Source organism: Mesitornis unicolor, unplaced genomic scaffold, assembly GCF_000695765.1.
Source record: "Mesitornis unicolor isolate BGI_N332 unplaced genomic scaffold, ASM69576v1 scaffold4448, whole genome shotgun sequence".
NCBI lineage: Eukaryota > Metazoa > Chordata > Aves > Mesitornithiformes > Mesitornithidae > Mesitornis > Mesitornis unicolor.
In genome coordinates this window covers 26,505-50,835 of record NW_010203748.1, presented here as the reverse complement: position 1 = coordinate 50,835, position 24,331 = coordinate 26,505, and the positions used below count along the sequence as shown (strand labels likewise).

General features: G+C 39.2%; 1 protein-coding gene across 1 annotated transcript in view; it reads right to left on the bottom strand.

Moving 5' to 3' along the window:
- Window positions 1-24,331, bottom strand: part of ABCC4 (ATP-binding cassette, sub-family C (CFTR/MRP), member 4) — a gene marked incomplete at its 5' end in the record, with an annotated part of 133,360 nt that overhangs the window by 95,919 nt on the left and 13,110 nt on the right. Inside the window, 8 exons of the mRNA XM_010190819.1 lie at window positions 394-609; window positions 1,711-1,807; window positions 11,756-11,842; window positions 11,954-12,048; window positions 13,559-13,750; window positions 14,099-14,188; window positions 18,701-18,805; window positions 21,766-22,015. Coding sequence (XP_010189121.1) covers window positions 394-609; window positions 1,711-1,807; window positions 11,756-11,842; window positions 11,954-12,048; window positions 13,559-13,750; window positions 14,099-14,188; window positions 18,701-18,805; window positions 21,766-22,015 — 1,132 coding nt within the window. The remainder of the gene's footprint in view (window positions 1-393; window positions 610-1,710; window positions 1,808-11,755; window positions 11,843-11,953; window positions 12,049-13,558; window positions 13,751-14,098; window positions 14,189-18,700; window positions 18,806-21,765; window positions 22,016-24,331) is intronic.

The following is a 24,331-nucleotide window of genomic DNA, read 5'->3' as shown; positions in this document are numbered from 1 at the left end:
GCTGATTTGAGTTCAGCACAAACATACAGAACCCACCGATACAGTGGTGCTGGCCCTTGAAAGCACCACTGACAGAGGACAGGATGAAGGAAGCACAGTGTGGTGCCTATAGGAATGCTTCCTGCATCCAGCAGAGCTGATGCTGAATCCAAACCAACTCAGCTCTGCTGGGTTTGAAGAGAGTGGTGCAGAGCTGTGGGATGCCTGCCCTCTGCAGCCCAGGTGGCAGGACTGCCAGCCAAGCACAGTGCCAAGCAGATCCAGCCTGGGCCAGCTCTCACCTGTGCTAATGCAATCCAGCAATCCCAATTCAAACGCAGCAGGGATTATCACACTTTAAGCTAAAAACCAGCCAGACAAGGATTAAGACACATCCATCCTTTGAGCACTCACAGGTGGTTGTTCCACTGCTCCGTCTTTCTGTGAGTGGGCAGAAGAATCCTGGGACCAGACAGAGGACTCGGAGAAGGTTCGGGTTCGGGCAGACTTCAGGTTGGGGGTTCCTGGGACCGACGGCTGTTCTACCTCCTCATCTTTTTTCAAAAGGGAAGCAAAGTCGATGCCAGATCTCAGGAACTCTGAATAGGTACCTTTCCCCATCATCTTACCCTACAATTAATATAAGCTTTGATTATCTTCTGTAAAGGACAATTTTTCCTATCTCCCCTTGCTTCCTCTGGGGTTCTGCAGTTACTGAGCACACACCCCACTGCAGCAACTGAGCTGATGCCTCCAACTATCGGTTCCTCATTTAGAAGAGCAGAAACAAGCTCTTCTCCCACTAACCAGTCCCTTCCCAGCAGCTAACCAGGCCAGGGAGCGTACAAACAAGTTTGTATCTCCCAGTTACAGCCAGGTGAGAATTCACCTCCTTGGAGAAGCTGCAGGAGGCAGCCATGCAGCTCCAGGACAAGCTGTTGAACCACATACATAACCATCAGGTTTTTTTATATTAATCTGGGCTATGGGTAAACAGCAGCTTCATTTTCTGGTCCTCACAGAGCTCTACAAGGAGCAATGCAGACCATTTCCACACTTCTTAGAGCTCTATCACAAACTCATTTCTAGAAAGCTACTGTAACTTTTCAAGAGAGATGAACAGGAGGAAAAAGATGGCTAATGTCCTTTTTTGCAACTTTGTCATGCATCAAAAGTAATTTCCTGCACTTTACTATGTAGCCTTCAAAAAATAATTTAAAAAACCAGCTGAAGTTCTTGCATTTTCCCCTCTACCTGTGAATATCTGGTACAACCAAGTTTGGAAAGAACCAGTTTTGCTGAAGGCCTGCTCATTCTCAAAGGTATCTGCGACCATTTCTCAGCCTTAATTTGAAAAAGGGACTGGTTGCAAAATCAACATAGTTCTTAATTCGCATAAAAGTGCAAGAATCAAGAATAAACGCAAAGCATTAACAGAGGCTCAAAATAAGCAATTATCTCACAGTATATTATATACATGTAAGATAAAAATCAGTACATAAGATTATGTATATGCATGATAAAATTCAGATTTTTCAGAGACGGTATTGTAAGAAAAATCAGCTTATTTCATTAATGATTACAAACCTTTAAAAACATATATGGTCACTAGTAGGCAGAAAATACATTTACAAACTAAAAATCTTTAATTCTTTTTTTTTCATTCTTAGATTAAAAATGATAATTAGAAAGTATGTGAGATATAAAATTATAGACACTGAAATCACTTACATCTTTTAAAATTAGAATCTGATTTGCAGCACGGAGATATTGCAACTGGTGAGTGACCAAAACAGAGATCTTCTGATGTAAGGCCTGACAAATACATCTGCAAAAAGATGGAGAAACGAATTAAAATAAATAAGTGTCCTAAATAATTTTGATTATTTCAGGAAATTTGGCTCTGGTGACCTTTCAAGGCTCTGCTGAAAAGACACCAGATATCTTTTCTGCTAAAACTGTATGGGATTGAACCGCACTTCCCAACTGGTTCTGGTATGCCCAGGTCTTTCTAAAACGAGGACAACTTTGCTCTCCAAATCCCAAACTTCTGGGGAAGCCTCTAAGGTAAGCCGGAAAGGTACTAGAAAGGAAGGTAAGCCTTGATGCCATGGAAAAAGGTGAGAGATGGTTGAAAGATTTCACACATAGCTTAGATCAGTAGGGCTGTTTACTTCTCCAGAAGTCTCAGTGCCTCACTGTCACAGCTGCTCTGACAGCTCATCTCAAAGATGTTACTTTTATTGGCTGCATTTTTTTCCATAATTGTCCACAGTACATTGCCCTGCTTTCTCTTTCCATGAGTTTAATTCTTGTTACAGTTCAGCTCATGACATGTACATTTGTTACCACGATGGTTAAGACAATTTTAATGAAATGTCATTAAGATAACTTGCTATCTTAAGAAAACAAGGAAAACTAATATTTTCTAGAACTGCAGTGTCCAGCGAAGGTGTATACATTAGCATTTTCCATTTGGAGCAGCAGAGACTTTTTGAAGATCATCTCCCTGTCTCTCAGTCTGCTGTGGCTCGTACTGCAGCAAGCTACTGGGACCCATGAACTGGACTTCGAGACAAAACCAAGCAGGAACACACACACACTTTGGTTGCAGCCCTCATCAGTGTTCAGCTGACGAAGAATGAAGCCTGAAGGGCCAGGCTACAGCCTGCTCCAAGCAGAACCTTCTGCACAGGGACCTCGGCACTGTGTGGTTTTGTCTACCAGATCTACCTCTGCTAGGCTTATTTTTGGTAACATAACACAGGAGGGTGGCACTCCTCACAAAAGAAAAACAAAAAAAAAACCCACCAACACACCCACCAACACACACACACACACACACACACACACACACACACACACACACAAATTCTCCCTCCTCATTCTCCAAAGAAACACAAGCAAAACCACAGCAATCCAGTCGTACAAATTCAACGCAGAAATGCAAATAAGCAGTGAGGAGAGTAAGGCAGAAAAAGAACCTGAGCTTAACAGCAATGATATCATATCGCTTACTGTGTTTCATACAGTCATGCTGTAAATCCAATTAACTCCCTATACAGCTTTTAACATCTACTTTATCGCTCCTACAAAGACTGCAGGAAGTAGAGTACTATAAAATGGCTATTACTAGGAGTAGTCAGCATAATTACATTACAGTGTTCCAAATAAACTGTGCAGTAAAATCAAGTAAAAAGCAACACACTTCCTGTGAAAGTTATATGCTTGCTATGCAGCATCCAAGAAGCAACTATAAAACCCATGATGTCATTCTTAGGTGGCCAAGATAACAATTATTCAAGGTATCTGAATATAACTACTATGTGTGTGTGTACACACACACACACACACACACACACACACTATATAACTATCTGAGCAGCTGCAACTATTTATGCACCAAGCCCTTCGTGAGAGTATTCTGGCGTGGTCACTGCCCACCCGTCACTGAAAGAAGCCACACACAACTAGAGCACGAGGGAAAGACACGTTACAAAACGTCATCTTCAACAAAACCTATCATCCAGAGAACTGGACAAAGATCAGAGAGGCTGCAGGATATTTACTAACCTAGCAGGAAAGCTGCCAAAATAAAATATATCAGGTATTTGCCATGAAGAGATCTAGCTTTCCCTGTCGTAGTCCCACAGCCCATATACCGCTTTGATCACTGAATTTTCTGTGTGGGAGATGTAATGTCTAACAGCTTACTGGGACAAAGTAGCCACTAGAAAATCTGATGGCTGAAAACCCTTAAATCTTGATCTTGAGTTATGGTGAGCTCACTGCACTTTTTGCATTTGGAGGATGAAAAAAAAAAATTAAAAAAAAGAGGTAAAAAAATAAGTGGGTGATCCCAGCATCAAAGGAAACCAATTAGAGCTGTCAGCACAGCATCCTGTGTGATCTTGATCTCAGGAGAGAAGGCAAAAATTACCCCTGTGGAAATCTATATTTTCACTGATGTATCAGTTCACTCAATTGAGAATTCTGAAAAAAAAAAACCCAACAATTCTCGATTTGATGTCTATCTGGGTAGAAAGAAGCTCACTGAATAGTTTCTTGATAACAGGTGAGTAGAAAAATTGTTGTCACAATTCACTGGCATGAGCACAGGGAGGAAAAATCGCAACAAAGGTGGTATACTTAGATCTATTACCGAGTTAAACAACTCGCTGCTCAGACAGCTCACTAGAAAATTTTGCCATTTAAAATACTGTATCATCACAGAAGTTGCAAAACTAGTAAAACACTAAGATATACTTAACATCTGTTTCAAAACATCAATCTGCTAGAGTTTTATGTTCAAAACATTTTTTTTTTTTAATTTTAAATATCCTCTCTCCTGCTTGACAACATCCATTCTGCAGTTTACAGTGCGCAGTAAGTTTGTACGGTGCCTTGGACACCACAGAAGACTGAAGCCAGAGTTCAAAGCGACATTCAGCAAAACTGAATGTGATAAAAGGGTTGTTGGCACAGAATTCAGAGAGCTCACTGAATTCTTGTTAATGAAAATTTGGTATTGTCTATGAACTGAAAAAGAAAAAAAAAAAACAAACACCAAAATAGTCCATAAGTGTTTATGGTTTTAACTGGTTGACTAAAGTTTATTTTCATTGCACATCTACTTTCAGAAACACTGCCTTGCGTAGCTGAAGGAAAGCAACCATCAATACTGGGTGAAACACCCAATTCTGGGTGAAACACCATCTGACACGTCTCCCATTCTCACTGATGATGCAGAGGATTCAGGGAAAGCCTCGCTCAGCAGGGAACACGCCTGGTCCAAGGGTTCAGGCATCTGCTGGAGTACGCCCAGAACTGTCACCACATTTTACTTGTGTTTAAAACCCCACAAAGTTCACCTTCCTTGTGCTTCTCCGCTACTCTCTAGAGGCATACTCTATCAATATACTACCTTTTTTTTTTAAAGACGCAAATAGTTTTCTCTTTTATTTCCCCCCCTGCCCTTGCCACCTGAATGTTCTTGATGACACTGGAGTCTGAAATTGGTCTACATTTTTTGGAAGTGCACAAAACTGAAACGCTATTTCAATTGAGACCTCACAGGTACAAAGCATAATAGGAGGATTACTTTACCTGTACTGGTCATAAATCCCAGGGCACAGCTTCTTGAACAGTGTACCATTGCTGACTCATAGTGGATTTGTGATTCACCACTATCTGCACCTCCTTTTTCAAAAAACTGCTGCACTACTGAACCCCGCTCATTGTGCGTCCACGGAGCCAACACTTTGCACTGACCCCTGCTGCATGCACCTATTAATGCATATCCTGTAACCAAGACTTCCCAAATCCCTGTCCATCTCCAGAACTGCCTGAAGCATTGACTGGTTTTTCATCACCTGAAAATGTAGCGTCAGTAACCTTCATCCATCACCAGGAATACCAGACTTGGGATAGATCCCTCTAGAAATTATTCTCTTCCAATTTGGCACAAACAAACAAACAAACAAACAATATTTTAAGTTGACAAACCTAAGTAACAGTATACTAACACTCATTTTAAAAAAATCCATTGCACTGTGACAGCAAACTTCTGTACAATTAATAAAAAAATTAGCTTGAGCTTTGATACTGCAGAGCATGCAGCAGAAGACACTCAGAAGGGGGCCTGCAAAAAACACAGTGCTCCTCTATGCAAAGGCAGTGTCTTGGTGCTTTCGTGCATACAAATCCTCATCTGTTCTCCCTTCCCTATCAGGCTTTCCTTCCTTTGAGACAAGTTGTTCTTTAATCTTTTTTAAGTTTTTATCTCCAAGAACCAGCTTTCTTTCACCTCTGCAAAGTGTCTCTTCTGTAATGATTCCACTTTCTTCCTTACCACTCTCTTTGCCTCTCGTTTTTGGAAGTTCACACGTAAGTTTAACTTTACTCTAGTTAATACTTATATTTGTTTCAATGGAAATCATCACTGAAATGAAATTAAAGTACATGCGGAAGTGCTCATAGGCATAAAGCCTTTGCTATATTAATTTACTTACTGCATTTGCCTTCCTTTCCCTTTAAATTTAAATTATTTAGGCAGAACAATCCCCCACTTCTTTTTGCACATGTCAAAGTTTACAAAATTTCAGAACCAAAGAAAAAAGTGTGATAAGTTTGCCAGAGACAAAAAACCCCCACACCTACCTCTACAACGCTGTTCCTATTCCCATGCTTACCTTGCTAAACGTTTATCCCCATCTCATGACAAGTCCCAGCCTCCACTGAGCTAACATGTAAGGACAACTGCTCTGGCACAAATTAAAGGTCCACAAAATCCACTGCCCTGTCCCAGGCACCAGCCAGCAGTGGATGGCTGGAGAAGATATATAAGCAAACAAAGTGATGCTTCCTTTGGTACATATTTGCCAGCTTCCAGAGTCCATATATCAGGGACTTTTTGAGTCAGAAATCGCAGTGTTTAGGTAGCGCTTCGTGAACTTTCCTACATGCATACCTGCTTCCTGAGCCCATTTCTGATTTAGTATTCATAATACTGTTTTGCAACTTCATCCATAGACCACTAAACCACACAACTACATTGGGGTTCTGCAAGTGGGGTGTTTTTTTTTTTTTACTTTCATATCACTTAATTTAAAAATCAAAACAAAACAATATACATTTCTGTGAGACAAAAACTGTAAAATCTTAACAGTTTTTTGAAACACACAATGTACAGTGATCACTTTATGCTTTTCACTTCTGAAAAAAATCCAAACCCCAAAACCCCAAGAAACACTACTACATCATATTCATATCTTTTAATAAATTGCCCACAATAAAAACAAGGAATTCCAAGGAATTTCAATTGTAACATCTAAATGTACAGGTATAACTAATACATTTTTAAGAGCAACACCTGTAATACCAAAAAAGAGGTACATGGCATTCAAGTATGCCCAGTACTTCTCATTAGGGCTGTAACCACTGCAGTGGTATCAGAGGCATAATAAGCACAGAGCAGGTGTGAAACACAAACTGGGAAACCTTATCCTTGGAATGGAAAGGAGGAAAAGATATCCTTGATTTAGAGAGATACTACCTGAAGGGAGTAGAGTGAAATCCTTAAATTTACACACCAACTCCCCTGGACAAAGCACGTAGTAAGTGTACATCTTTAAACACCGCACTGACAAGTACACACCAGGGTTACCTTTGCTTGGTTCCTCTGTCACACTGATCGTGTCTGTAATCCTTTTACAGAAATTAGGCCTTCTAGCTTTTATCTGCTAGTTTTACAGGACTGATGAGCTCCACTTGCTTTCAATTACCTACACCACCATAACAGCACTTTTTCCTCAAAGTTCCAACATTACAGGAGGTCTACAAGTATACCCCACTTGGAGAGGTATGAGACTGGAAGCATTCATGGACTTCTAAGAGTACCAAAATTACTTTAAACAAATGAAGTACATATTAAGATCTGTAGATACAATTTAAAAAAAAGTCCTTTTACTCATTTTCCCTATTTCATTTTGCTCCTCCCTTCAAGCACCTCTGGGGCTTTAGTAAGAATGCACTGACGAAGTCAGGATCTCTTAATCCATGCACTTCGCTCTCCTTTGCCGTCAGTTCAATTCTTCCTCGCATTTTGTCTGCAAGTACGAAGGACATTTTGCTACAAAACCATGGCTGCTCCCTTCCCTCTCTTGCAGAGGAAGGCTCAGATACATCAGATGGCAGCAGAAAGACTTTCTCTCTCAGGACACGTGGTCAACTTGCCAGATGACTCTCGGTGAGCCTCAACACATAGTTATCCCATGACCCATTGTCAGTTCCATGTCCCTTGAGTTCCTACAGGGAGTCATCATCTAGTACCAAGGTGCTCCATCTGAACAGATGCTAAAGGTCATTACTGTGCTGTGATAAATGCAGGGATTTCTTATGCAGCTTTTATCTAGTTCTAGAGGCAAAACTGAGAATAGACAAACAACCATACATTCAAAACAGCTTCCCTCCTAAAAGAAATAAACTAATGATTTGTAGAATTCTGTCTGATAGTAGGAATGATACAGATGTGCATACTACTCACAAGCACGATCACACATTTAGGTCTGATTTTAAAAGATTTCCAAACTGCCCTGCAACTAAGTCTACTCTCACAAGCACAGAGGAGGAACATAAAGAAAACAGGCTGATCATCAGTTGAGACTGGCTCACAGCTCCTGTGTCTGGAAAAGATATAAGGGAAGAGCATTACCTAGAGAAGAGCATCTGTCTCAATAGACAAAATAGATAAATCTCACCCTTTGAGTCAGTATCATTGACAAAACTTAAATTCTATCCAAAGGTTATCTGAAACCATATAATCTATAAAAATATGTTTATAAAGACGCACAGGGAGAACAGGCAAATTCTTGGGATCCAGGCACAACCTGGAACACCACAAGCTATTCCAAACTACATCACACAAGGAAATGTGCTACCATATTTGCATGGCTGTCCCTCATTTCAAAGCTAGATGTTTCAACATACCACATTCCTTAAAAGTTAATGAAAAGCTATTTATTAGTATACATATTTGTATATTACACGTATTTGTGTGTGTGTGTATAGATTATATGTGTGTATATACACACACACACATATATATAAATATATGCATATTTTCATACACACACACAAACATATACAAAACCAGAACTATACTGGTGCCCCTCCCACTGAGAAAAGGTTGAAGCATGCCTACTGTTAACTATAAAGAGAACTCACAGGAAAAGAGCCTACAAATAACACAAAAATAGGGAATCTCCATTTTACACCTTACTAGGCCGCAAGGAATCTGACCAGGAGATAGAATTCATTGGAAAACTGGCCTTATCTGCTTCGCCATCTGTAGAACAACTTGTCTATATTATGGAGAAATTCTTAAGAGACGCAATCCCTTATTAACAATATCATAGACTGTTTTTCCACTGGAGCTGTGCTACTCGCATTCTTTCTCATTTGAAAAGTATTTCTATATTTTAAACTGTTTACTGCTGAACAGAGTAGCTGAACAGAGTGGGGAAAAGCAGCAAATGTAATGAACCAGACATCCACAGACCATAGCTTCAGGGAACTACTAGGAACATACCTATCTTTGATGCAAACACAGACTAGACACTCCTAAATAACTTAAACATTAATATAAAATTACAATTAAAAAAAAAAAATAAAGAGCGAGTGAACTGAACCATATCCACTTCAGATTCTCATTAAATAATACCCAGTTTCTTCCATCTTTTCCATTGTTTTATGCCTCGCGGTTCGGACTCCTGGGGGAAGCTCGTATGAAGTGGTGTCTCGGACATTCCTCAGCACCAATTTCTAAGAAACCACTCTTGCCCAAGCACTCCCTCTCTTCTCCACATTTCTAGCACTATTGAGGAAGCATTAAAGAACATGCCCTGCCTTGTTTTTCAAAGTGAGCTACTGAACATAACACTCTCCCCACTACTCCCAGCACCTTTTGTAGCCGTCATGAAAGCCTCAGAAGACAACTTCTGTTTGTAAAAAAAGCCCTCCCTTAGGATCTTTGAACAGGGAGGGACTGCTCAGAGTTTTCCTTTCCGCTACTACTCCACCCAGACCATTTTCACCTCAAAATCCTTTCATTTCTACTTCTATCTGTTTCGTTCAAACTGAGGCGATTGTGCTCCTCTACTCTGCTCTGGTGAGACCCCACCTGGAGTACTGTGTCCAGTCCTAAGCCCCCCAATATAAGGAGGACATCAAGCTGTTGGAGTGGGTCCAGAGGAGGGCCACAAAGATGATCAGAGGGCTGGAGCACCTTCCTTATGGGGACCAGCTGAGAGAGTTGGGGCTGTTCACCCTGGAGAAGAGAAGGCTCTGGGGAGACCTTACTGCAGCCTTCCAGGTCCTGAAGGGGACCCTACAGGAAAGCTCGGGAGAGACTTTTTACAAGGGCAGGTAGCAACAGGACAAAGGGAAATGGGTTTAAACTGAAAGAGGGTAGATTTAGACTAGACTTAGGAAGAAATTCTTTACTGTGAGGGTGGTGAGACACTGGCACAGGTTGCCCAGAGACGTTGCGGATGCCCCCTCCCTGGAAGTGTTTGAGGCCAGGTTGGATGGGGCTTTGGGCAACCTGGTCTGGTGGGAGGTGTCCCTGTCCATGGCAGGGGGGTTGGACTGGATGAGCTTTAAGGTTCCTTCCAACCCAAACCATGCTGTGATTCTATGATCTAGAGTGGAAGAGTAAACAAAAGTAAAAGAAGAACCCCATCTAGTTTTCTTAGTTTCAAACTCTCTGAGATAATCTCCTTATTCCTCCTTGCCTCCATCCATCAGCTAAACACATGCTGTGCTTGCAGAGCTCCTTTATGGTTCTGCACATACAAAAATCCGGACTTCCACTTCTGCAGCAAGATGTAGACACAATCACACCACAGTCACAGGCCACATAAAACAGAATAAATTGAAGAGACACCTGACCTACTGTACTCTCCTGTATTCCTCTTTGTGAAAAAACCTTAAGACTTAAGGAAGAGACAGGCTGACAGCTCGGTGGGTGCACTGTCAGAACTCAGGCACTGATACAGTCAAACACCAGAGTTACAGAGCAACCTTGCACAAAAACAGAAAAGCAGCAGCTAAAGCCTAGGTAGTTTCAGCAGGCATTAAAGGAATTTGATAATATGAACTACAGAAGTAATGACCTCCACCTATCAGTCCTGACAGGTGAAAATGATGCTGCACAGAATAACAAATGTAAAGCCTATGCACCATAAAATTCTTACTTCATATTGGCTCATGGAAACAAACAGTAGCTGTTTGGAAAACAAACAAACAAACAAATCAATAAAATAAAACAAAACATTGATGGGGTTTCAAAGGGATCTCCAGATTTGAAACTGCAAACATCAATAGGATGCACAATTTTCAAATTTAGATTCTGAAAGCTTCACCTCACGAGCAAAAAGAACACACATGCCATGCTAATCAAAGCAAATTCTATGACCATTTCTGCAAGACAAGTTTTTATGATTGTCTAGGGATGGAGAGGAGAGAACAACAATAAAACTACATTAATTCATGTATTTGGAACGTGGAATTCAAAGGTTGTAAGTATGCTCAAGAAAACACTCTCATTTAAGGCTTCAACCAAAGCCCAATGGAAGTCTTTCCATCTACTTCTAATAAATTCTAGATTATACCTTCTGATACCAAGACACAAAGGCTATGAAGAAGCAAGGATGAAACATGGTCTACCCTGCAGGTCACAGTTCCCTGTTACACTTACCTGAAAGAAATTTCAACCATTCAAGAACCAAAATGAAAGATTACTCAAGAATCTAAGAGTTCTGTCCTTTTCTTTAGCTGCTTGAATTAAGTGCTTATTACTACACAAATAAAGATGCAACAAACTAAGAAGTTATTTAAAATCCCACCCTATATTATTCTTTGCTCACAACTAATATTCATAAAACCCAATGTTCATAAACCCCAATACCCATGTAGGAAATCCTCCATTTTCCTTAAGAAAATGGCATATATTTCCTTAAGAATAATCCTAATTATCGTATCTTCAAAATGGACTTTTACAAGACTTTTAAAAAATAAAGAGCAAAATGAAAGACATACACAGGAAAAAAACTATACGTCCTCCAAATAAATAAAATAGATGAAAAATAAAAGCAGAAAGTGAATGCATTCAGTTTTATGAAGAGATCCATCTCCTTAAAAATGTTTTCTCAAGTTTTCCTATAAGGAATCAGAAGATAACAATTGTGTTTTAAATGAAAATAAAGCAGTAACATACTTTTCAAACAAATGTCTTCCAACTTCAGCATCTACTGCACTCAGTGGATCATCCAAAAGGTAGATGTCTGCATCCTGATACACAGCTCTAAAAGGTTTCAAGAAAAAAAAGTCAGTATCACAAAGTCTTACATTTGTTTAGTTCAGTCACTGAAGTCTGACAATTTGTAAGTTTTAGAAACAGAAAAAAACCACTAACCTGGCCAAGTTTACACGGGCCTTCTGTCCCCCACTCAGCGTAGCTCCGCGATCTCCTATGACTGTTAGGTCACCATTTGCTAATAATTCCAAGTCCTGGGAACATGAAAGAACAGACAGCAACATTTTAATTTTTTTGTGATAATTTTAACTTCAAAGACTGATGAAGCTGCTTCAACATAACATTTTCTTATTTGAAAAGTGTTAACTTACCATCTCACATTAAAATACAAGGATTCATACTATAGGAAATATCTGCAGTTACTTTATGACTTTGTACCTTCAGCAAAAGACAACTAAGAATGCAGGAAAAATCAGTGAGATCTTAAAGTTCACTTTTTCTACAGCTTTGCCAGAGGGAAATGCACTACAATGCTTAGGGCTAGAAGGAATTTTTCCTGGTGATTCAAAAAATCAAACTAAAAATTATGAAGTATAACAGTAAATTTATTATTTTTACTAGAACAAAGAGCTGTCACAATAAATAAAAGTGAACCAACTATTATCAGTAAATTATCTGCCGTTTGCCAATATCCTCAAGAACAGCATTAGTTTTATTCTTTAATTTACGGTTATTTTACGGGGCTTGGCACAATAACTAAGGGAACAAAATTATACAGTGTTCCATGTCATATTATTGTATTTCCTATTCAGAAAATGTTTTATATTGAGCTCTAAAACATATTCTACAAGTTTACACACAGCTTTCATAAGACACATAAATCTGAAAGAAAACTATGAAAGCAAATCTGCCATCAAATATGAAGTGGGTTTTTTATTTTTTAAATGCAGTTTTCTGTCTTTTGAAGTCACTAAAACCTGAAGTTTAGACAACAGCATATGACTGAATATCAGCAGGAGATATTAAAACTCTATCTACTATGTGTAAAAACCTTGCAAAAAATTTTCATCACGGTAACCATCTGCTTTTCACCTGTGTCGCTGCTGACAGGAATATCATAACATGCTGCATAAAACCTTTTTAGCTGCCAAGCAAAATGTCTGTTTCTTGACAAATCTGGCTTAATCCTCTTCTATATCTCATGCCACAAACTCCTTTGCACACAGACCTTTCAAAAATGTTTTTTCATAAAACTACTTGGGCTCAGCAAGTTCTCCAATAAACAGCACTAAGGTTCTTTTGATACCAGTTAGCAATGCATAATACATGATATACATGACATTTATTTTACAAAAAAGCATAAAGGATATTTACAAAACCAAATTCACAAACAGTGCTTAGTGTGATCATTTGGTTTCCCCTACTTACTGCATTTACATGCACACGTACCATAATAGCAGCGAAAAAGGGCTAAACATGATTATGAAACTAAATAATTGAGAATAGCTTTTTCCAAATTTGTCTGTGCTTCACATAAGCTACAACTCCCTCTAGTGAAAAACTTAGGGATCACAATATTGTGCTTACACACGGATGTCAAAAATAATTACACATACTTCTGTTAAGCAATAAGATTTATTTCACGTGCAACTAATAATAATAAATTCCATATATTACATATCGCAGCACGTATCACAAGACTGAAAGAACACTAAGATAAAAATAAAGATCATAAAAATAGAACATGCAATAAGAAAACCATACCTTCTTAAGAGCACAGACTTTTAAAACTTTTTCATATTTTTCTTTCTCATATTCCTTGTCAAACAGTATATTACTTCTTACTGTACCAGAAAACACCCAAGGCTGCTGAGAAACATAGGCAATTCTTCCAGTAACGTTTATAAATCCTTTCTTTTTAGGCAGCTCACCAAGCACAGCGCTTAAGAGTGAAGACTGGAAAAGATTATTAAAATAAATAAATAAAAGTTGAAAAGTTTTATTGCATTAAAGACATCACAGAGATTGAACAGTATTAACTGGCATGATGGACTATTTCATCCCGTCACTCAAATTACTGCAGAGCACTGGTACCCTTTGCATGGAGTCTAGAAGCAATGTGCAAAGTACTGTTTAACTTCAAACCATCTCCTCCCCACCCCCAGGACATCTGCCCTTCTTGAATGCCAGTATCTTGATGTGAAATGTGATATACACAGAAAGGAACTGTACATCTTCAAGTTTACAGTCACGTTTAACAGACTCATAAAAACCCCACAGAATGGGTTAAACATTAAGACTTACTTTTCCGGCTCCTACAGGACCAATCACAGCCAGTAATTCCCCTCGCCTGACAGTAAATGAAAGTTGTTGAAGTGCCGGGCTTTCTAAACTCTATGGATTTGAGAAAAAATTAGGCTTCCTCAGTAATGAAATACACTATATACCATCAAAACAACTCTTTAGGAACAGAAAACAAGGCATATAAATCATTGTAAATTAGCAAGACCATAATTTCAGGCATACAGTTTGCCTCTTCAGTAATTCACACTTTTGGAAAGACTCTGATTCTTCACCACCAAAAAAAAAAAACAAACAACCAAAAAAAACCCAAAAAAAAACCAAACAAAAAAACCCAAACCCAAAAAGGGAAAAGAGAGGGCTGAAGCTCTCTCAGATGACCAGTAAAGCCAGATCTGGGTTTGCTCTAGTCAAAGATCTCTCTACAGTGAAAACCCAAAAATGTCATTTGATTTTACACAACTTCATCTCAGAGACTTCTCATGGACAACACAGTGAGTTATTTGTGTGAAAATATACTATGCTAGGATTGTTTGTTCCAATACTCCTTTTTTAGTATGCCTGTCCTTTATGTTACGCTACTGATAAGAGCTTATTTCCCAACATATTTTGCATCTCCCGTGTGAAGGTTGTAAAAATGCCTGTTTCTTTTGAAAAGGAACGATGCTCATGTCTTTAATAGCTGTGCTAAACCACAATTCCTAAGGGCCTGGTGCAGCTCCCTCTCATTAAAGCAAAACACCCTTGTAACAGGATCTGCCTTTACATGCATCTTAGGCCACACTAAGCATGACTGACACTAAAATGAAAACAGGAAAATATATGCATTAAAAAAAAAACAACCCAAGAAAATAGAAGAAGCGAAAGGATCATGCTAATACTTCTATTAAAGGACCAAACAAAAACACAAAAAAAGAGGATCAAGGTGAAGCATACCTAGTGTACCTCTTAACAACTTGCAAACCACTTAAATTCTCCAGCCACCCTTTGAGATTCAAGAGGCTGAAGAGGCCACCACATAACCTGCACAAAATACCATGTGACCAAGTTCTGGGACTGCCAAAAGGGGCAGATTGCAATTCATTTCAAACTATTTGGGAGAGACACAGGCACAGTACTCATCCATACATACGATGGCTGGGAGAGCTGAGCTAGCATGCACATGTCCCGTCACACCAGGAGAAACACTTGGCTGGGCAGCAGTACCCAGAGCTCAAAGGCCATACCACCCTGAGAATGCCCAATCTCTTCTGATCTCAGAAACTAAGCAGGGTCAGGCCTGGTTAGCACTTGGAAGGGAGACCCTTAGGAATATTGGGTGCGGTAGGCTTAAAATGCCTCCTCCCTGGAAGTGTTCAAGGCCAGGTTGGATGGGGCTTTGGGCAACCTGCTGTGGTAGGAAGTGTCCCTGCCCATGGCAGGGGGTTGGACTGGATGAGCTTTAAGGTCCCTTCCCTAAACCATTCTATGATTCTAAAGCTGCACCTCCCACCTCACAGAAGCACCGCGGGGTTCACACGAAATCAGGGATTCACTGTGAGAACCCAAGCCTGTGCGCATTGTGCAACTCTGCAAATCTACTTTTGTTGCTATTATTAATTTCCACAAGGTGGCATCAACGAGGCTTCTTTCCTTTTCTAATGCTCCTTCCCCCATCAACATTTTACAATGAATTTGATTTCCTGGTCCAGAGTACACAGCTCAGGTACTCAGGTAGTGCTAAGGTCAGGGGAACTCTACCAACTTCTGGCAGCCAAGGCTTTTTTTATTTTAGTATGCAAAGTTTGTTGGAAGAGAAGTTCTCTCTTATTAAATCAATTAGTCTATGTGGAAAAACTAAATAAGCTTTCAGACACACAGGACCTCCTTCAGACCTTTTGAGATTGTGCTTCTGTATTCACAAAAGAGCAAAGATACTACCACCCACACTCAGGTTTTCAAAAAAAAAATACCATAAGAGCCTAAAAACATTAGAAAAAAATTCAAAAATTTTTTCAACTATTCCCCAAATATTATATATTAAAGCAATATTGTAAGATATCATAGACTCTATAAAAAAGTAGAAATGCAAGCAAAGAGCATGGCCACAAACACCTAAGGGGCATGGTATTTTTTCAAAATTACAGTCTTTATAATTAAAGGCAATTTGTCCTGAATTCATCACACCTATGGCACAAAACAGAGGCATTGAAATTAGAGCACAGACTAATATTACAGTTAAGTTCATCTGGCAGCTCATTACCACCAACTGTCCCAGCTCCCCTAAGCCCAATGAGATCCCTGCATCTTTCCCTTCCCTTCTGCTGTCACCTGTTCTTGCCTAACCTTGCAGAGGGGTTGTTCATGGGCTATCAAAAATCAAATCACATTAAGAGTGATTCATTTTCTCTTGCTGTATCCCCCTGAACTGGTTCACCACAAAATCACAGAATGTTAGGAGCTGGAAGGGACCTCGATAGATCATCCAGTCCAACCCTCCTGCCAGAGCAGGATCACCTAGACTAGGTCACACAGACAACCATTAACAGCAGCACAAGGGAGGGCACAGAGACACAGAGCATGAGGACAGAAGAACAATTCCTTCAGGGGCAGCAGCTCCTCAGGTGAGCTTGGGCAGACCTTAGGGTCCTACAGGCAAGAGAAAGACACAATTCATCCCACCTACAGGATACAGAGACCATATATTGCACAGAAGTCCCATACTACTTCAGCTTCTCATTTAAGTGACTAAAATGACAAGGGATAAATTTGGCCTCTGTGCAAATTCTTGGATTTTAAACCTAACGTTGCTCAGGGGAGCAGACAGACTGTTCTGTAAACTCAAGGCACCTTAGTAAAAACTCATATCGAAGAATCTCTGGTTCTGTGCTGGTGTCAGACCAGCCTGTGGGACGCAGATAATACTTGCCTTAGTAAAACAAGAGTGTGACCATTAATTAATTAGCTTTGTTTATCTGTTGATAAACTGTAATACACCACGTTAGGTTGCTTTCCAAAAAGTGTAGCTAGTAATCTCTTTTTCACTGCCAGTGATTTTGGATCTGTGGGTTGTTGGGGGTTTTTTTAGTATCTCTTTTGCCTCAATGTTTAAAAATAAAAAATTACCATCCAGCTGTACAGCACCTATATAGAGATCCAAACAGTCATGAGAAACCTAGTCAGGGTAGCAAGCTAAGTCAGTGACTTGACAAAGGATAGCATATTTTTATTATTCCTTTCATAATTCCTCTTTCTCAGAACTCATCATCTTTTCAGTGAAGAACTCTGTAAAATTACTCTGCATCATTGTAAGAGTTTATAAGAAAAACTTTCTCAGCTGCTTTTAATAGTTCTGGGAGTATCAGTCTTCTCCCATGCACACTGCAATTAAATATCAAAATGAAAGTTACAACAGTAGTTTTGTGGGTGGTTTGTTGGGGTTTTTTTGTTTTAATCAAAAGGAAACCAGTAATTCCAGTCATGCTGCCCTGCTTTATGCAATATAAACAAGTAATGAAAAAAATGAAGGTGTTTTATGGGCATATTATGCAACCATTTCCTATAAATTGTTAACAGTGGTACCAATGTTGGTTTGGGAAGAAAACAAAGACTAAAAAATGCATTCTATTTTGCATTTGAATGTATTTGCTATTAAGTTTTTCATATCAGTTAAAAGTTTGTTCCATGTCTCAGAAAGAATTTGTGTCAGAGACAACTCAGAGAAAATAAAGCACAATAACGTAGCAATTTTCTTTTGTAGCTGAGTAGTAGTACTAAGTAGATTCTGACGCATTTTTTTCACACTTTAACTTCATTGGAACACAGCACAAGCAGGGGAAGAGGGTGTATATAAAGGTAAATACACCACACATCTTATTTGCATTAAATTTACATGCAAAATTCATATTTAGACAATCCAGCATTTCTTATGGAGACTGAAGCATCCCTTGTGCAAGGATACTGGCAGCTCGTAATAGCTCCAACAATTCATTGCAAATTGCTGTTTACCACAGCAATTGCAGTTTTAAAATAGAAACAGTCAATCTTTGCCTTTCTTACAGAAAAGGATACATGATGGATTTATCACCTATGTATTGTCCCTCTTTCTAGTAATTTTGGTGGGTTTGATGCCTTTTAAGCAAAAAACCATTTGTAGCTGAACAGTCTCAATGAAAATACACAAACAAACACAGGCAGACAAATCCCTAAAGCTTTTGATTTTGTTACAAGAAGTACAATGTTGTGCTGGTTCTAGATTAATGGACTGGCCAGCACCAGTTCACAGGAAAAAACCCCATGCACCAGGGCCCACCTTACTGTGCTGACTGTCTTTAATTGGAATTTAAGCATCTCAGCTACAACGCAGCGTCGTTTAGTAACAAGAGATATTTTCACATTGAAACACAGATTTTCACTTAGTATAACATTTAGGAATGGATACACTTAAGATGTACCTGACAGTGTTTTCGTACTACTCTGCAGAGTTAGATTAACAAACTAAAAGGATTTACATACACAAAAGATGGAATACAAAACATACAGCACACTATACATAGATATACTGCTTTGTAGACTTTAAATGCCTGCAGTACCAATATACTTTACATTTAGTAGAAGTAAATTTACCTTATCCCAATAGCAAGTCAAATCCTGAACATGAAGAATGATATTCTCATTATTACCATGTAGTTGTGGTGTGAAGTGCGAGACCTCATCAAGCATCAGAAAGTTCTGCAATAAAAGAACAGCATAGGATATTGCCTAATGTGAGACTGAGAATGGGAAAAGAACCCAAGCACATGTTTTTGGAAGCAGTATACAGAACATTAATTATGGGGAGAAGGAAAAAAAAAAAAAAAATCAACCACAAACTGATCAAGGAATTACACTTCCAAAGTGATGCACAGCTTCTTCAATAGTGTACTTCTAACTAGCTAACTGTTCACCCAAAAAACTAAACCTGCAGGTTTAATAGCATAAAAGTATTACAGCTATCTAACAACCACATGCTCAATGAAACATAACCCGTGAAGCAAATGGACCTTAAGAACTGGCTCTGGAAACACTGACAAACCCCGCAATTGTTTGATTCATCCCCCTCCCATGCAGAAAGGGTTGAACCCCCATTGCAACACTTGATCATGTCACTGCTCAGATGGTAAAGGCTTATGCTGTTTCACTCAGAAGGATGAGGACATGGTAAGAAGCTGTCCACTGCTCCTATTAAGCATTATTCCAGTGACAAATAGGCAACAGTCACCAAAATTATAAGACAAAACCCAGAAAAATTCTATTATACTTTGAATCACAGAACATAAAGACCTTAAGTAGGCTCTAGCAGACAATATTTCAAGAAAAGGCGGCAGGCCACGGGAGGACAGGAAGCAGACTGCTAGGTGTTCACAGGCACAGAGCTACTGCTCGAACTCCAGCTGGTGGGTATCGCTTTAGAGAGTGAGGAGAAGTCAAGCGTTTTAATGCAGCAGTCGCCAAACTTAATGCACATATCCATACATCTCCCCCAAAAGGCAAAGGGGCAAAGCCACACATGCCTGAGCAATCTGGCCAGGTGAGTATTGCTGTTTTAGATAGGCAGGCCCAAACAGCGACATGTGTAACAGAGAACTCGGGATAAGAGAGCGGTAGGCAGGGAGAGAAACTCCAGACACAGCCTAAAACAGTACTGGGGTCCGTGACTTAGAAAAAGACCTCAGAAATGTGACTGGGATTTAGGTGATGGCTGAAATACCACAGCAGCTGTAAGCAAGGAATCAGTCTCTTTTTGTTTCTGCATTTGCTGGGAATTTCTCTTCTAGCAGTAGCATTCATCCCAGGTATAAATCCTAGCTAGACATTTCAAAAATGTTACATTATCACATACGGAAGAGTTCAAATAAAACTAGTGCAAAGGAAGAAAAAAACACCATGAATTTTAAACAGTGGAAGAAAAATATCAACTCTAGAAATAAAACTTTCAAATGTAGTAAAGTAACTTAAGCCTTAGAGACTCTTAAGTTCTCTTAAAACATTTGTCCAATCATTTTGTACTTAATAATCTTCCATGCAGAGAAAAATAAAGTCGCTACCACAGGATGCTGAAAAGCAAACATTAGCTTGAGATACAACTGTGTCCTTGAAAGAGAAAACTCTGCCACTTGTATCCAGCTGAAACTCATCCTCTTTCCTGTGTGTCTGCCAAAATAACCCTCTGGAAAACAACCACTCATGTTGTTTCACGAGGGGACCTTGAGCTCCATCACAAAAGAGTGGATAAGCTTCAAGAAGAGATGCAAACCAGCTCTCAGATGTGTAGCTAGGGTGAGGGAAAAAGACAGCTTAGGTGAAAACCGCAATAAGGGGACCACAATATTCTTTTTGATACACAGTTCTTATACATGTATCAATGAATATGGAGGAAAAGCTACTACTTCCCATCTATCAATTCTTTACTGTCACCTGAAGCATAACATCTCCTGTTTCCTTCTCTCCATCTGAGCATACTTTAAGACCAGTGCAGAAACCTCACTTGTTCTACAAGCCTAAGAGAAAGCACCTACTATACAAAAAAGGCAGTTTTGCCCAAATATACTTAGCTATCGTCTTAATCATATTCCCTGCATTTCCTACTCTCTTCTCCTAATTCCTTTCCACTTATTTACATTTCAATAACACATCTTTGGTCAGGCAGCATCTTATGATCCAGTAGCAAAACGTCCAACCCTGAAACAGTTTGGAAAATGGAAGCTAAAATGTTGATGACAGCATCGAGGATGCTACAGATTCATTAGGACAATTCTTTGCCAAATGAATTTTTTTTGTGCAGGCTTAGTACAGTTCGGAAGTTTATAAATAAAACCCATACTATTCAACCACATGAAAAAGAAAATAAAATAGGAAATATTTAGCTACTTTCATCAACAAATGGCATAATGACACTACGCAAAACCATATGATATGTAAAGTGTTTGTTTTACCTACTTTAGACTAAATTAGCCTGTTGGTGGTTGGTGGTTTGTTTCAAAAGTAAGTTCTAAAATGGCTGGCATGCTCTAATTCTGTATTTCATTAACTTGACAATTCAGGATTTTTTAAGTTTTAAATTCAAAATGGATTTTGCATTTAAGTCTTCTGCTCTTGCAGTTTATGCTGAAGTACTGGTAAATATACCAAACATGAGTATTTTACTCACAGCACACACTAAACACAGCAAACCAAACAAAATTAAGTCTACCTGTAAAAACCAGAAGCATTTCTGATGTTCATTCTTATTGAATTTGAGTCTTCACTCCAGTACTGAAAGCAGCCACAAGACACCAACGAGGGCTTGCAACGAGGGCTTGCAGCGAGGGCTCGCTGCTGTCCTCCACAGCTGACAGGGCAGGACAGTGCACATGGAATACGAATATAAATCCTACAGCTCCCATCTGCCTGCATCTTCCTCCAACTCCCAATCCCAATATATCTGCATAACTGTACACATGTTCCTCTTACTCCAAAAATTTCTACACCACCTCTTTGTGCGTACACTTTTATGCTACATTTCTGCCTGCCAGCAATGTGTTCTCAAAACAGCTTATTCCATTAAAAATCCCAAACTGCAAAGCTAAAACAAAGCCGATTTTGTCGGTAACAATAAAACAACGTTAGAATAAGAGAAGAAACCCAATTACCATTGAAACTAATAGCCATACCTTGATTCGCCGTATGCTAACCACTGCCTCGGACACTCTCTCGACAGCCGCAGGAAAGAAGAGGGTCACTGTCAGTCGTACTGCACCGTACAGGGACACCGCAACAAACACCCGACTTGCAGAGATAACATTGCCAAGCAGTACGTATGCCATGAAAGTCATGAACACTGTTATTTTGCTCGCCACAAAGAAAGAGGCTAAGTTCAGTCCTCGAAGGTAGGAGCTTTTCATAACCATGGCAATCTCTTTCCTAAAAATGCAAAATAAAAACAAACACATCAATCTCTCTCATCACAGTTGCCCTCAACAGTAGGATGAGGGAAAATCACTCTCAGGATTTTACTTTTATATCCTTTCTCCTCCTCTTGCACCACACCAATTCACACGTAAAGAACTGTAAAGAAAGTTAAATAACAAAAGAGAACTTAAAAGGCTTAAAAATTGATTGGGGAAAATTATTACATTTAGTATCTTAGTAGCTAAAAAATAGAATTATTTTTCAGAGACAGAAAACAAAAATGCTCCCTTTTTTCCTGCTTTGGTCAAACTAGTTTTTTAATTCAGATTCTAATCTGCTTCAAATCTTTCTGGGTTGTGTACAAGAGCAGGGAAGAGAAAACCCCTGCATAAAGAAAGGTCGAGCACCCACAAGCTCCTTATCCTTCCAGTGTCAAAATCCAGTCACAAACCTACTGATAAGATGAAGACATACTCTACAGTTAAAAAAAACCAGGGTAACTTCCAAAAGATCAAGAGTTCACCCATGGCCCAAGTATCTGCCATTATTCAGCTGCTGGATCACAGAAATTTGCAGTGTTTTTGTGGATCTCAGTCTAAATCCTTCACAATTTGGACCCTGCTCCTGGCTTCTTTTGCTCTAGGAATTCTGGTTCATGATTCAGAAAACACTGATCAGTGAGGCCAGTTGTTCTGCCAGCCATTACCCAAGCTAAATAGCGACTGAAATACTGCACAGACACTTAAGTCTCCCTCCAGCAACTGAAAAGCTGCTGATAGGTATGTTCTCAATTTTTACTTCAGTTAAATTTCAGTTTCCATTTCTAAATGACTCAAGTCCAAGCCTCAAAATGTAACTGTACTAGGTACAGTGTGGATGCCATCAGGCTTAACTTTTTATTAAAATAATAGTTTTTATCAAAACAGCTATAACAACTCACTCCTTCCCCATATATTCTAATTTTATCTGCTTGAAAACATATAGAATATGAAATCCTGAAACAACTACGAATTTCTCTTCCCAAATATTCTGGCAATTCTCAGGAAAAATCTTGACCATTTTTATTACCTTCCACTTGGAACTATATACTCAGATTAGAAACTCAAGTTATGATTATACAATTTGAAGTAAATTAAGTTCTTACTTAACAGGAAGAAGGATGCAGGATGCGCTACTGGAAAACGAGTTAAGCAACTTTCCCACTAGACTTGCCAAATTGGCTGAATTGACAGACTTTCAAAGAGTTTCACAGACTTATTTTTTCAGCTTAAGGGCTCACAATCTCTGATCTCCTCCAGAGCAGAGTGAAAGAACATTTGTATGTAAACTATTTGAATTGGGTCTAATTCAATTACTTCTACAATCCTGGATGAAACTCTTTTCCCACCCTCTAATAATCCTTAATAATCCTCTCGCTATCTGTGGATAATCAGCAAGTTCTTTGTGCTGCTCTCCGTAAATATCAGATAAATTACAGCCTAAACACAGGCTGTATTTAATATACTACACTGTCTTCAGGCACACGGTTTTATAAAAGGCAACTAACACGGGCAGCCACAGGAAAAAAGAGCAACAGAAGAGTTCAGATGTCTTAGCAACTGTCAAGGGCCACTGTGGAAAAAACGGGCAATAAATCACCTGGCTGAATTTAAGACTTTTAACTACAGTTTTCCACAGCACAGTTAAAGAAAAGAAAGAAGGCTCAAGATGTGTTTTGGAAGAGCTTATTTCTCTCCATCATGAAAAAGGAAGCCTCTAATCTTAAATGAGTTGTTGAACTTGGAAATCCAAAATGTAGTGATGTGAATATGCCCACTGAGGAAGCTTTCAATAAAGAAAAATCCTCCCTGGTTCCAAGCAAGAGAGCAGCGTTTTCAAGAACGTTCAATCCGCGCAGGATCCTACAATCTGAAGGAGGAAAGGATTATGTGCATGGGAAGAAACATCTCAGGAATATTAGCAGGTTTGCAAGACTGCATGTGGATGTAAAGTAAAAAAGTTCCTTTGAAAATAGGAATTCCAAATAAACCAAATAAAAAAAAAAAAAGCCAGAGAATCTACAGCAGGATAACAACCCTCGCTACTCATACCCTGGAGAGGGATATAACATGAAAATCAAATTATGAGAAATGTTCAGCTGAACTCCTACAGTTATCCTTTACCATTGAATGCTCTTATAGTCTCAGGTAAAAATGCAAATATTGATTGAAAATTGAATTTATTAGTAAGTTCTAATCAGATGTTGACGGACCTCTGAAATGAAATGTCTTAGGACATGAAACTCAGCTGGCCTTGCCAGTTGAACAACTAGAGAATTTCTGAGCTGCT